Here is a 15,274-nt window from a genome sequence, read left to right as displayed (position 1 = left end):
GGAAGGATTAAGTTAAATAATGGATGAAAAAGTACCTTGCATAATAGTGGGTATTTAATAGATATTAGCTTCCTTTACCTTCTTCAGCCTTTCCCATAGCAATTAGGTAAAGAAAATGCTAAAAACCCCATGGAGAACTGAAAATAAATCCTCTAGCTGAAAATAAATCCTCTATGCTATGATCTGTTCAGTTGTTGTGTGTTTGTTTGTTTTTTAATACAATCTGAATCTTGGCTCCTGGCACAATTTTTTAGAACCTGGTATAGTATCTCTTCGAAGGCAAGGATTATCTTTGCAGCCCTAGCACACTGTCTTGCAAAAACTAGATAAATGCTTGTCGAAAGGAAGAATGTTGGATTTTAATGCAAGCGGAAGGTAATGCTCCTGTGGAGTATGTAAGAAGCATTTGAACAGAGAGGTCAGAATTACCGGAATACAAGGGTTATGGTGATCTGTGTGGTCAGGGTCATAGTAAAGATGAACAGAAGGGAAATTTGCCTTTAGAGAAGTTTTGTAAAGTTTCTGTTTTAAATGAAAAATTTCTAAATTAAAGGTTACATTTTCTCAATGAAATTAATAGATAGGAGAAAATAGTCCAATGAGAAGAACTGGGATTTGTCAGGCCTCTGAGCCCAAGCTAAGCCATCATATCCCCTCTGACTTGCACGTATACATCCAGATCGCCTGAAGCAACTGAAGATCCACAAAAGTGAAAATAGCCTTAACTGATGACATTCCATCATTGTGATTTGTTTCTGCCCCACCCTAACTGATCAATGTACTTTGTAATCTCCCCCACCCTTAAGAAGGTTCTTTGTAATTCTCCCCACCCTTGAGAATGTACTTTGTGAGATCCACCCACTGTCTGCAAAACATTGCTCCTAACGCCACCGCCTATCCCAAAACCTGTAAGAATTAATGATAATTCCCGCCCTTTGCTGACTGCTTTTTCGGATTCAGCCTGCCTGCACCCAGGTGAAATAAGCAGCCTTGCTGCTCACACAAAGCCTGTTTGGTGGTCTCTTCACACGGATGCGTGAGACATTTGGTGCCGAAGACTCAGGTCAGAGGGACTTCTTTAGGAGACCAGTCCCCTGTCCTCACCCTCACTCCGTAAAGAGATCCACCTACGACCTCGGGTCCTCAGACCAACCAGCCCAAGGAACATCTCACCAATTTCAATCGGGTAAGCGGTCTTTTCACTGTCTTCTCCAGCCTCTCTTGCTACCCTTCAATCTTCCTCTCTTGCTACCCGTCAATCTCCCTGTCCTTCCAATTCCAGTTCTTTTTCCTCTCTAGTAGAGATAAAGGAGGCACATTTTATCCGTGGACCCAAAACTCTGGCGCCGGTCATGGATTCGGGAAGGCAGCCTTCCCTTGGTGTTTAATCATTGCGGGGACGCCTGCCTGATTATTCACCCACACTCCATTGGTGTCTGACCACCGCGGGGACGCCTGCCTTGGTCATTCACCCACATTCCCTTGGTAGCAAGTCAATTGCGGGGACGCCTGCTTTGGCTGCTCACCCACATTACAGCCCAGGGCTGCTCCCCACCCCCTTCTCTGTGTCTCTACCCTTCTCTTTAAACTTGCCTCCTTCACTATGGGCAATCTTCCACCCTCCATTACTCCTTCTTCTCCCTTAGCCTGTGTTCTCAAGAACTTAAAACCTCTTCAACTCACACCTGACCTAAAAGTTAAATGCCTTATTTTCTTCTGCAATCCCGCTTGGCCCCAATACAAACCTGACAGTAGTTTCAAGTGACCAGAGAATGGCACTTTTGATCTGTCCATCCTACAAGATCTAGATAATTTTTGTCGAAAAATGGGCAAATGGTCTGAGATGCCTGACATCCAGGCATTCTTCTACACATTAGTCCCTCCCTAGTCTCTGCTCCCATGTGACTCATCCCACATCTTTCGTCTTTCTCTCCTGTCTGTTCCTTCAGTCTCACCCCAAGCTCTGAGTCTTTTGAATTCTCCTTTTCTACAGACTCATCTGATCTCTCCCCTTCTCCCCAGGCTGCTCCTCGCCAGGCCGAGCCAGGTCCCAATTCCTCCTCAGCCTCTGCTCCCCCACCCTATAATCTTTCTATCACCTCCCCTCCTCACACCCTGTCTGGTTTACAGCTTCGTTCAGTGACTAGCCCTCCCCCACCTGCCCAACAATTTCCTCTTAAAGAGGTGGCTGGAGCTAAAGGCATAGTCAGGGTACATGTGCCTATCAGACCTTTCCCAAATCAGCCAGCATTTAGGCTCTTTCTCGTCAGACCCTACTAAATATATACAGGAATTCCAATATCTAACTCTGTCCTACAATTTAACCCGGAGTGACTTAAATGTCATCCTAACTTCTACCCTATCCCCAGATGAACGGGAAAGAGTTTTTTCTCTAGCCCAATCTCACGCTGATAACCGCCGGCTTCATGAGCCAGACCTCCAGGAAGGCATTAGAGCAGTTCCCAAGAGGACCCCCAATGGAACTTTCAGGCAGATTTCCCAGGTATAGATAGGTGAGATTACATGGTTTCCTGCCTAGTTGAAGGGCTTAAAAAGGCAGCTTACAAAGCTGTTAATTATGACAAACTTAAAGAAACTACCCAAGGTAAAGACGAAAACCCTGCCCAGTTCATGGCCTGCTTAGCAGCAACTCTTAGACGCTTTACTGCCCTAGGGCCAAAAGGCCGCTTTATTCTTAATATGCATTTTATCACCCAGTCAGCTCCTGATATTAGAAAAAAGCTTCAAAAATTGGAATCCGGCCCTCAATCCCCACAACAGGAATTAATCAACCTCGCCTTCAAGGTGTACAATAATAGAGAGGAGGTAGCCAGACAGTAACACATTTCTGAGTTACAGCTACTTGCCTCTGCTGTAAGACAGCCCACAACCACATCTCCAGCATACAAGAACTTCAGAACATCCAAGCCACAGCTCCCAGGGGCACCTTCAAAACATCCTTGTGGACCTTGCTTCAAATGCCAAAAGCCTGGCCACTGGGCCTCAGAATTCCTGCAGCCTGGGATTCCTCCTAAGCCGTGCCATCTGTGCGGGCCCCCAATGAAGGTCGAACTGTCCAACTCACATCGCGGCCACTCCTAAAGCCCCTGGAGCCCAAACCCAATGTTCCTTGGCCGACTCCTTCCCAGATCTCCTTGGCTTAGCAGCTGAAGACTGACGCTGCCCAATCGCCTCGGAAGCCCCCTGGACCGTCACAGACACTGAGCTTCAGGTAACTCTTACAGTGGAGGGCAAGTCCATCCCCTTCTTAATCAATATGGAGGCTACCAATTCCACATTACCTTCTTTTCAAGGGCCTGTTTCCCTTGCCTCCATAACCGTTGTGGGTATTGACGGCCAGGCTTCTAAACCTCTTAAAACTCCCCAGCTCTGGTGCCAACTTGGACAACATTCCTTTATGCACTCCTTTTTAGTTATCCCCACCTGCCCAGTTCCCTTATTAGGTCCGAGGCATTTTAACTAAATTATATGCTTCCCTGACTATTCCTAGGCTACAGCCACACCTCATTCCTGCCCTTTTCCCCAGTTCAAAGCCTCCTTCGCGTCCTCCTCTCGTATCCCCCCACCTTAACCCACAAGTATGGGATACCTCTACTTTCTCCCTGGCAACCGATCACGAGCCCATTACTATCCCATTAAAATCTAATCACTCTTACCCCACTCAACGCCAATATCCCATCCCACAGCATGCTTTAAAAGGATTAAAGCCTGTTATCACTCGCTTGTTACAGCATGGCCTTTTAAAGCCTATAAACTCTCCCTACAATTCCCCCATTTTACCTGTCCAAAAACCGGACAAGCCTTACAGGTTGGTTCAGGATCTGCGCCTTATCAACCAAATTGTCTTGTCTATCCAGTCCGTGGTGCCAAAGCCATATACTCTCCTATCCTCAATGCCTCCCTCCACAACCCCTCCATAACCGATTATTCTGTTCTGGATCTCAAACATGCTTTCTTTACTATTCCTTTGCACCCTTCATCCCAGCCTCTCTTCGCTTTCACTTGGACTGACCCTGATGCCCATCAGCCTCAGCAACTTATCTGGGCTGTACTGCCACAAGGCTTCAAGGACAGCCCCCATTACTTCAGTCAAGCCTAAATTTCGTCTTCATCTATTACCTATCTTGGCATAATTCTTAATGAAAACAATGTGCTCTCCCTGCTGATCGTGTCCAGCTAATCTCCCAAACCCCAACACCTTCTACAAAACAACTTCTTTCCTTCCTAGGCATGGTTAGGTACTTCCGCCTTTGGATACCTAGTTTTACCATCCTGACTAAACCATTTTATAAACTCACAAAAGCAAACATAGCTGACCCCATAGATCCTAAATCCTTTCGCCACTCCTCTTTCCGTTCCTTAAAAACAGCCCTAGAAGCTGCCCCCACACAAGATCTCCCTAACTCATCCCAACCCTTTTCATAACACACAGCCAAAGTACAGGGCTGTGCCGTCAAAATTCTTACACAACAGCTGGGACCGCACCCTGTAGCCTTTCTGTCCAAACAACCTGACCTTACTGTTTTAGGCTGGCCATCATGTCTCCGTGTGGCAGCCGCCACCGCCCTAATACTTTTAGAGGCCCTCAAAATCACAAACTATGCTCAACTCACTCTCTACAGTTCTCATAACTTCCAAAATCTATTTTCTTCCTCACACCTGATGCATATACTTTCTGCCCCCCTCCACTACCTCTCAGCAAGCCAAACTCGTTGCCTTAACTCGAGCCCTCACTCTTGCAAAGGGACTACATGTCAATATTTATACTGACTCTAAATATGCCTCCCATATCCTACACCACCATGCTGTTATATGGGCTGAAAGAGGTTTCCTCACTATGCAAGGGTCCTCCATCATTAACGCCTCCTTAATAAAAACTCTTCTCAAGGCTGCTTTACTTCCAAAGGAAGCTGGAGTCATACACTGCAAGGGCCATCAAAAGGCATCAGATCTCATCACTCAGGGCAATGCTTATGCTGATATGGTAGCTAAAGAAGCAGCTAGCATTACAACTTCTGTCCCTCACGGCCAGTTTTTCTCCTTCTCATCGGTCACTCCCACCTACTCTCCCACTGAAACTTCAACCTACCAATCTCTTCCCACACAAGGCAAACGGTTCTTGGACCAAGGAAAATATCTCCTTTCAGCCTCACAGGCCCATTCTATTCTGTTGTCATTTCATAACCTCTTCCATGTAGGTTCCCGCCTCTTAGAACCTCTCATTTCCTTTCCATCGTGGAAATCTATGCTAAAGGAAATCACTTCTCAGTGTTCCATTTGCTATTCTACTACTCCTCAGGGATTGTTCAGGCCCCCTCCCTTCCCTACATATCAAGCTTGGGGATTTGCCCCCGCCCAGGATTGGCAAATTGACTTTACTCACATGCCCCGAGTCAGGAAACTAAAATACCTCTTGGTCTGGGTAGACACTTTCACTGGATGGGTAGAGGCCTTTCCCACAGGGTCTGAGAAGGCCACTGCAGTCATTTCTTCCCTTCTGTCAGACATAATTCCTCGGTTTGGCCTTCCTATCTCTATACAGTCCAATAACGGACCAGCCTTTACTAGTGGAATCACCCAAGCAATTTCTCAGGCTCTTGGTATTCAGTAAAACCTTCATACCCCTTACCGTCCTCAACCTTCAAGAAAGGTAGAATGGACTAACGGTCTTTTAAAAACACACCTCACCAAGCTCAGCTTCATACCTAAAAAAGAGGACTCTGTCAAGAATAGAGCCCAAAAACTCACCAAACAAACAAGTAATTATGCTAAATCCCCTTGGACCCCTTTGGACATTCTCTAATTAGATGTCCTAGGTCCTCCCAATTCTTAGTCCTTTAATACCTGTTTTTCTCCTTCTCTTATTCAGACCTTGTGTCTTCCGTTTAGTTTCTCAATTCATACAAAACCGCATCCAGGCCATTGCCAGTCATTCTATACGACCAATGTTTCTTCTAACAACCCCACAGTATCACCCCTTATCCCAAAACCTTTCTTCAGCTGAATCTCTCCCACTGTAGGTTCCCACGCTGCCCCTAATCCCGCTCGAAGCAGTCCTGAGAAACATCTCCCATTATGTCTCCATACCACCCCCAAAATTTTTCGCTGCTCCAACACTTCGCTATTTTGTTTTGCTTTTCTTATTAATATAAGAAGACAGGAATGTCAGGCCTCTGAGCCCAAGCTAAGCCATCCTATCCCCTGTGACCTGCATGCTTCAGGCAATCCAGATTGCCTGAAGCAACTGAAGATCCACAAAAAAAGTGAAAATAGCCTTAACTGATTTCATTCCACCATTGTGATTTGTTTCGCCCCACCCTACTTGATCAATGTACTTTGTAATTTCCCCCACCCTTAAGAAGGTTCTTTGTAATTCTCCCCACCCTTGAGAATGTACTTTGAGATCCACCCTCTGTCTGAAAAACATTGCTCCTAACTCCACCACCTATCCCAAAACCTATAAGAACTGATGAAAATCCACCACCCTTTGCTGACTCCTTTTTCAGACTCAGCCTGCTTATACCCAGGTGAAATAAACAGCCTTGTTGCTCACACAAAGCCTGTTTGGTGGTCTCTTCACATGGACGTGTGAGACAGGATTACCAATCCTTTGTTAAACACACAGCCAGGACCGTACGTGCTTGGAAAGACGCGAGACTGGGAGGCAGTGGTCTGGCTAAAGGACGTTTGCTTTAAATATTCCCATAAATATTTGCTTCGAGTATTTGGAGACGGCATTCAGGTTCACAACCTGCCCAGCTTTCTGGATCATAACCACATTGAGATGCAAAGAATTTGAGCTTCTCCTTCCAATAAGAAAGAAAGAGAAAAAGATTAAGACATGAACTACCCTTTCTAGGCCATGGAAACTCAGAGTGAGATTTCTACTCCATCCTGCTGGACTTGGCTCTAAATCCCAGGCAAGGAGTTTGGCACAAAGCACTGCTCCCACTGTCCTGGCTTCAGCTGTGTATAAAACAAGGTAAAAGCAGTGCCAAACACCACCAGGCATGGCTTTGCAATTCTATGCAGTAGAGGAGATACTGCACTCTAGGAAAGCTGGTTGGTCCAACTGAAAGCACTGCCAAGTTCTGATGACACCAGAATAGTCTGATGCCCAGGGGCTGCTGCCAGACAGAAGAGCATTCCTGAAGTTACAGGTCTAAGTTGGTGGACTGACACAGGTTCGAGAACGACACAGCGAAGGTATAGTATGTTCTAGAAGCATGCTTTTGGCTGGGGCAAGAGCAACTGTGGATGAAAGAGCAGGTCCCCCTGCTTTTGTTTCCCGCCTCTCTTACAGCATCACAATCACTGCCTGTCACACCCAGTCACTGTCACCCAGAGTCAAAAACACTGTTGGACAATCAGCAAATTATAGCCTACCACACCCAATAGTTTAGGTGCAATCTAACACACGCCCCTGGGAACATTCACAAACTGTTCTACCTACCTGATTGCCAAAGACAGCCACGGAGCAGGCTGTTGAAACCTCATTAGCCCCGAACCAGACGGAAGCGATGCGGGAGGGCATGCCCAGGATGAAAACCTGGGCCACAGAGCAGATGAGCTGGCCCACTACGGTGACCGGAAAGAGATGCGGCTTCAGGCTGCCCAGCTTCACCCAGGCCCCCAGGCAGTTGAGAGCCGAGCCAGTGAGAGCAATGGTGCGCAGGCCGAACTTCTCCAGCAGCCAAGCCACCGGCAGGAGCAGAGGGATGTAAGTCAGCATGTAGCACATGGACAGCCAGTCAATGGCAAAGGCACTGACACCGTAGAAGTGCATGAAGATGTTATTGATGGAGCCGTACTGGATCCACTGAAAGGAGTTGCACATGGAGTAGCAGCTAAACACCAGGACCACGGCCCAACGGCGCCTGCTCACCTTGATCACGCTGAGGTCCTCGGGGCCCGAGCTACTGGGGTGAGCCAAGCCACTGGGTTGGGCTAAGGCACTGGGGTGGGCCGAACTGCTGGGGTGGACAGAGACGCTGGGGTTGATGGAGACGCTGGGGTTGATGGAGACGCTGGGATGGACCGAGACGCTGGGATGGACCGAGACGCTGGGGTCCGCTTGGAGTGCAGACTCCGGCGCAGGGGTGTCATTGCTCTCTTCCTGGTTGGGACCTTCATTCACCATCGCCACAGTCTCCTCTGGAATCCTGGAGAAGTGGTAAGGACTCCGGCAGTCTTAAGGGACAGTGCCCTCCGCTGGTCTCTTAGAGTTGAAAGGACACTTGCCTATTCCAGAAGAAACAGAGACTCGAGGCTGCGTAAAAGCCTCAAGTGGGGCTTCCTGTGCTCACCTCCAAGCTCCTGCTCCCACTTTTGCTTGGGGCTCTCTGTTGCCACCCGCAGCGATCGCTGTCCCAAGGCCGGCCGCACACGCCGCAGCCGGCTCCGGACCGCTCCTGCCTTGGGTCTCCCCACGAGGCGTTCCTTGTGCGGGAAAAGTTCTCTCCTTGCGCAGCCACTTCGCCCGCCGAGTCCTCTCCGGGGCCAGCTTGGGGCCTCGCCCAGTCGGGCACACGTGACCGCCCCGCCCCCGTCCTGCCTGGCTTCCTCCGCCCCCAACCCCCCCGCCACCACTCCACCCCCGACCCAGTGTCTCTTGCCTTCTCGAGCCCGGTCCTCCGGGCAGAGCAGTTGTTTCGCCACAGCTTGCGGGATGCATTCCTCCCCCACGCCCCGGGCGCCATGGAAACCGCCCGGTTAACCCCCACCCTTTGCACTGCCCCTCATATTCATTTGCCACCCGCTATCAGCGGGCCCTGCAAGAAGATCCGCCTTCCCGAAGTAATGCCCAAAATAGAGCCTCTCCGGTGCCTGTCCGCATGCCCTGCGCGCGTGCACCAAAGCCCGGCGCCACCTAAGTGTCCTGGGGAATTCAAGAGGGATTCCCCAACTTTCTCCCCCTTGGCTTAGGCTCCCAGCCCTTTGCTGAACTAAAGAGAGATTTGTAGATTTCCCGGGCTGGTTGCGCTCCTGGGTTAAAGGGGAGTTACAGAAAACTCGCTTTACTCGCTTCTTTCCCTGCGGACGTGGTTTTGTCTTGGGGAGGTTAGATTTGAACCTGTTATGTGGGGCTATTTTTCCTGATGGATTCTGGGCGAAGACCCTAGGGTGCGGGGGAGGGAAAGGAGAGTTTGAAGAAGCCGAAGAAGCTGTCCGCGGTTGTGTGATGGAACGCTTAGCACAGAGCTGGCTCCGGGCTTGGTCTTGGAAGCGGTCTTTGAACTCAAGCAGCCCTAGTCTGCCACCTGCCGGTCCTAGCCCATTTCAAAGGGCAAACCCTCGACTCGTTGCACTGACCCTGTCCTTGGCGAGGGATCCTGGTAAGGAGCCCAAATTCTCCCTGAGTTCAAACACCAGCTTAGCTACAATGAGGTGTCACTGTAGACCAAGGAACTCCACCTCTCTGCGCTTCAGTTTCTTCATCTGTAAAATGGAAATGATGAAATAATAGTACCTACCTCACCGTGTTGTTCTGAGACTTGAATGAATTAATACACGAATGCACTTAGAAAATTCCTGCCACATAGTAAGCATTCCGTGAATGCTGGCTATCCTAGCAAAAAGCTAACATTTGTTGTACAGTGCTAAACAAATTGAATGCATTAGCTCATTTATGCATCACAAGAATTCTGTGATAAAGTTACTATTGCTGGCCTAAATTTTATACACAAGAAAACCCAGACTCAAAGAAGTGAAGTAACTTCTTTCTGAAGGTCCCAGCTGGCAAGAAGAGCCATAATTCTCGTTCAAGTCTGTAATCATTCAAGCTGTAGCCTAGCTATTCAAGCACAGTCTGTGGTTAGCAGCGTGGGCACCTGTGGGAGCTTTTTAGAAGCCCAGAATCCCCTCCAGTGTTAAGGCCTTAAAAAACAAAACGACAACCACAAAACAACCAAGAAGGTTGTCAGGCCCAACCTAGACCCACTGAATTGAAAGCTGCATTTTAACAAGATGCCCAGGAGATTCATTTGTTTACACATTAAATTTTGAGAGCTACTGGGCATCACTGCTTCTTTATTTATTTATTTTTTCTTTGTTAAACTTCAGACCAGAAAATGAATAACTTGAAGCTCTGGGAAGTGGCTCTCCATTTTGTCTGCACATTAGAATCATATGAAGAAACTCTTAATATCCCAAGTGTTCGGGCAACACCCCATTTAGCGATCTCCGAGGGTGGACCTGAACATCTGCATGTCTCAAGCTCCGCTGGTCATCCCAACGTGCAGCCAAGTTAGAACCACTGATTCCCAGGAGAGAACTAGATTCAAACGATCACTCCCTGCTTGAAGGCACCTACTTTTTGGTAGAAACTATAGAGTCTTGGATTATAATGGAATATTTGAAGAGGGAGTTCAGACTCAGATCTAAGAATTTCTACAGTAATTTAACATCTCGTGTTGTCACTATTCCTCCTGTGTTTCCCATCATTCTCCAGGGAGCACAGAACTCTGTTCTTTTAGAAGGCCTTCTGAGACCTCTCACTGCTTCTTTTCCCTCGGTCATCATGGGCCTCTTCCAAAACTCTTCAGAATATATTCTTAACTTCATTTTACAGATAAGGAAACTGAGGCCTGGAGAGGCGGGTGTGTTACTCAGCGTCCTATAGTGAAATAGCATCAGAACAAGCAGCAATAAAATGGGTGCTCCTTCCACGTGGCCTTTCCCATGAGCTCTTCTGGGGCAGCCCTTCAGCTTGGTGAGAGATTCCAAGGGGTCTAACCTGGGATTTGGAATTGCTTTTGTGGTGGAACGAGCTGGATCTGTTGTGAGCTCTGGGTTGGGTCTGCTTAGACTTGAAGCTCTGTTTTGTCATTCTTAGCTTTGGTATCTTGAGCAAGTCACTTGACCTCTCTATTCTTCAGTTTCTGAATCTATCAAATAAGGATTAAAAATACCTGCCTCCAGCCTGGCACGGTGGCTCACACTTGTAATCTCAGCACTTCGGGATGCCGAGGTGGGTGGATCACATGAGGTCAGGAGTTCAAGACCACCCTGGCCAACATGGTGAAACCCCGTCTCTACTAAAAATACAAAAATTAGCCAGGTGTGGTGGCACACGCCTGTAATCTCAGCTACTTGGGAGGCTGAGGCAGGAGAATCACTTGAACCTGGGAGGCAGAGGCTGCAGTGAGCTGAGATAGCACTACTGCATTCCAGCCTGAGAGACAGAGCGAGACTCTGTCTCAAAAACAAAAAAACAAAACAAACAAAAACCTGCCTCATAGAATTGCTGTGAGAATTAAACAAGCTAATATGCATAAACTGTTTTCAATAATAATAATGACATTCTGGGAGCCACCAGGGTAGGGATGACTCTTGGCTGATTCCTAATGTGGGGGTAGGGTGTTGGGGTCATCTCTATAAATATTGGGTAGATACTACATAGAGAGAAATATTCTGTATTCATCCCATTGAAAAAACATGTATTGAGCAGCTTACTATGTAGCGTATCTATCTTTATGATGTTCTATCTATCAGTACCTATAGGTACACTTTGAAGGGTAAGGAGAAATACATTTTAGAGATTGCTTCCTGAAAGGGGGCTCTGGTTTCTGGTTCCTGGTTCCTGGCTCTATTCCAACTGACACCTTAGGAAGCTCGAGGGAACGAACCTCTGGCATTGAACTCAAGCTTGTGTGGCCTCCTGCAGAATGGTAGTTAAGTCAGCCCACTGGGGACTATCAGCAACTCCTGGATTCAAAGCGAAAACATCACCCTCTTGTTTATAGCTTACTGCTAGCCAAACAGAGCTATAGATTTAAGAGGCAAGGAGTTTGTTGAGTGCATGGGAAGGCCAAATTTCTAACAGAATGAATCAGGTTGGGAGCCTGCATTATTCTTTCTTAAAAATACCAACACTTGGAATTTGTGAAAATGTTGCCCTTACAAGTCTTATATGCATACTTTATATATGTAATACTACATGCTCATCAATATTCTGTTTGCCTTATCTCCTCCACTTCCCTCAGATTTCTAGCTGTCTCAGGACTTGTGGATATTTTTGTATATCTTGGAGTGTTTGGTGAGATAAACTATGTAACACATGCTCTCAATACTCATCTGTAGAATTGAGTTGTACTGCACATCACCATGAAATTTTACAAAACTTGAGACAAAGAGGAGATCCAACAGGATTTCAGAGATTTTAAAAAATCAGAAAAACTTAAAAAAAAAAAAACAGATACAAAATATCAACACAGTTGCCTCAAGCCTGGGAACTGGAAGTCAGTGGAACAATGCTTTCTGAAGGAAAACCATTTCTTACCTAGAATGCTATATCCAAACTACCAAAAAATCAGTTTGAGAAAAGAGTGAAACAACAAATGATACTGCCTTATCTTCTCTCTCAGGAAGCTGCTGCAGGATGTGCTCCACCAAAACAAGGAAGGAAACCTAGAGAGGGTAAGAGGTTAAGGCTGAGGAAACCGAGAATCCGCCATGAGAGGCAAACAATGGGAATCACCCAGCTAAAGGAAACTCCTGGGTAGACAGCTATCTACCAGGCATAAAAAGCAGCATACTCGGCTGGGCATGGTGGCTCATGCCTGTAATCCCAGCACTTTGGGAGGCCGAGGCGGGTGGATCACCTGAGGTCAGGAGTTCTAGACTGGCCTGGCTGTCATGGTGAAACCCCGTCTCTACTAAAAATACAAAAATTAGCCGGGTGTGGTGGCAGGCACCTGTAATCACAGTTACTCAGGAGGCTGAGGCAGGAGAATCGCTTGAACCCGGGAGGCAGAGGTTGCAATGAGCCGAGATCGTGCCATTGCACTCCAGCCGGGGGGACAAGAGCAAGACTTTGTCCCCCCAAAAAAAAGAAGAAAAAAAAAGAAAGCAGCATACTCAGGCTGAAGCTGCTTCGAAGACTCCAAGAAAGAGTTCTTCAAGAAGGTCACACTGAAAGAATCATGTTTGAAAATATTGAGAGGTTTACACAATAGGGGGAAGATTAGGGGTTGGACTAATGATAAGTACCATAAATATAACTAAGTAAATGGGGAAAAGGAAGCATTATTAACTCCAGTGGAATAAACAAAGCTATGGAGGAAAAGGAAAAAATAATCATGATATACCCTAAGTGATTTGATTTGCATAGCATGAACACAATCCTAATAAAGTGAACACTGGGAGTTGATGTATCTAAAGCTATGATATAACACTGTTAGCAGGATGGGGGAGTGGGAAGCGGGCACCTGTGCAGGGTTGAGATGAGGGTGGGGTAAACAGTTAAACAAGGAGAATGGGGCCGGGCACGGTGGCTCACACCTGTAATCCCAGCCCTTTGGGATGCTGACGCTGGTGGATTGCTTGAGCTCAGGAGTTCGAGACCAGGCTGGGGAACATAGCTAGACCCTGTCTCTATCAAAAGCAGAAACAAAAACCAAAAACTAAAAACAAGGAGAGCTGGTTTTCTTCCCTGGGGTTTTGGCAGAAGCACATTCCCTGGAGCACATTCCCTTCAAGGACAAACTTGGAAAATCTCTGAGCAGACCCCAGAGGGGAGGGAATCCAGACTCCAACATATTTGTCTGCCATATAGAAAAGGCTATGGCACGTAAATGCCTAACATGGAAAAAGTCCGGAAGTGTCAATAAACCCATGGCACTTACAGCTATGGTGGTTAAGTACCAAAAGAATTGAGAAGAGTTGGAAGTACTTGCCTCTGGAGCACAGGAAAGGGGGGTAGACAACTGATATGTTTCATACATGATTATTTTATTGTTTGAACTATGTATAACTAATTTTTTTTCTTTTTTTTGAGAAGGAGTCTCGCTCTGTCGCCCAGGCTGGAGTGCGGTGGCGCGATCTCGGCTCATTGCAACCTCTGCCTCCCAGGTTCAAGCGATTCTCCTGCCTCAGCCTCCCGAGTAGCTGAGACTACAGGCGCATGCTACCATGCCCGGCTAATTTTTTGTATTTCGTTGTAGAGACAGGGTTTCACGGTGTTAGCCAGGATGGTCTTGATCTCCTGACCTCGTGATCTGCCTGCCTACCTCAGCCTCCCAAAGTGCTGGGATTACAGGCGTGAGCCACTGTGCCCAGCCAACTAATTTTTTTGAACTTAAAAAAAATCCTAAAATTAAAAAATGGAATCAAATTTAACAGAGCTCCAGCTGTTTCACTGGAGCCCGTAGGTGATGTCTGAAAGTGTGGTCAACTTGTCCTAGAGTTTATACTGTTGGTGCTATGATGGACAGCCAAGACTTCAACTCTGGAACCTCAGGGATGCCTCTTCAGCCAAGCTATGTCCTCCAAAGTCCATTAGGGCGTCTCCTCAGAGAAATTGTGTGCGTAGTCAGAGGACCTATTCCCCACACCCTAGTCTTGTTTGACCATTCCCTGGCCTTCTTTTTGCTTCTAACGTCTTTCATACTTATAGAGTCTGTGGGGTCTTATCCCTACAACTTACAACTCAACTTCCGTCCCATCATCCAAAGACCTGTGCCAAGGTCTACTTCTCTGGAGTTCTCTCTGTCGATGAAGCACACCACTAGCTCCCAGTGAGCCAAGCCTGAAGACTAAGGATTCCCCAGATCCCCCTTCACTCACTTTCAGTGTCACAGATGCTTCTTTCCTTACAGTCTTCCCTCCTGTCCTTTCTCACTGCCACCACCCTGCTGCAGCCTCTCCTGGCTTCTCACCTCCAACCCACAGCTGCCTCCTCGTTGTTCTCACTCCTTCCAGTTCAGCCAGATGTCGCCTCACAGGATTTTCCAGTTCTCTTCAGGTCACTCCCTGCCTTGAACCCTCCAGTGGCCACCAAAACAAGGAAGGAAACCTAGAGAGGGTAAGAGGTTAAGGCTGAGGAAACCAGGAATCTGCCGCTAGAGGCAAGCACTCCTCAGCTCTGCACGCAAGGTCTTTGTGATGTTGTTCTGGCCACATCTCCCACCACTGTCCACTCCCCACCTTTTGCTCCAGACAGGTGGAGCCACCTGCAGCTCCCCATAAGCATGCTTCACAATGCAGGGCAAGCGTCCCCTCCTCCAGGAAGCCTTCCCCCATGCCCTAAGTGTGACTCAGAGGTTTCTTTCCATCCCTGCATGTGCAGCTTTGTGGTAGCTCCTGTCACACAGTTTCATAAATGTTTGTTTACTTCTTCAAGTTAATGACTCAGTGTGCGCTCCTCAAACTTAGAAATGATGGCCTATTCATCTTCAAATCCCAACCTCTAGTGTCACGTCTGGCCCGCAGAAGGAAAATGAAGGCCTGACTGCACTGACTTTTTGGATGCATT

At 47.4% G+C, this 15,274-nt stretch overlaps 1 protein-coding gene across 2 annotated transcripts in view; it reads right to left on the bottom strand.

Moving 5' to 3' along the window:
* Positions 1 to 14,044, bottom strand: part of FLVCR2 (FLVCR choline and putative heme transporter 2) — a 76,389-nt gene extending 62,345 nt beyond the window's left edge. For both annotated transcript variants that reach the window (XM_003824190.7, XM_055097305.2), the window contains exon 1: positions 7,475 to 14,044. In XM_003824190.7, coding sequence (XP_003824238.2) covers positions 7,475 to 8,161 — 687 coding nt within the window. In that variant the 5' untranslated portion in view covers positions 8,162 to 14,044. The remainder of the gene's footprint in view (positions 1 to 7,474) is intronic.
* Positions 14,045 to 15,274: the final 1,230 nt, after the last annotated feature.

The sequence above is a fragment of the Pan paniscus genome, chromosome 15, assembly GCF_029289425.2.
Source record: "Pan paniscus chromosome 15, NHGRI_mPanPan1-v2.0_pri, whole genome shotgun sequence".
Lineage (NCBI taxonomy): Eukaryota > Metazoa > Chordata > Mammalia > Primates > Hominidae > Pan > Pan paniscus.
This window is presented reverse-complemented; position numbering and strand designations above follow the sequence as displayed.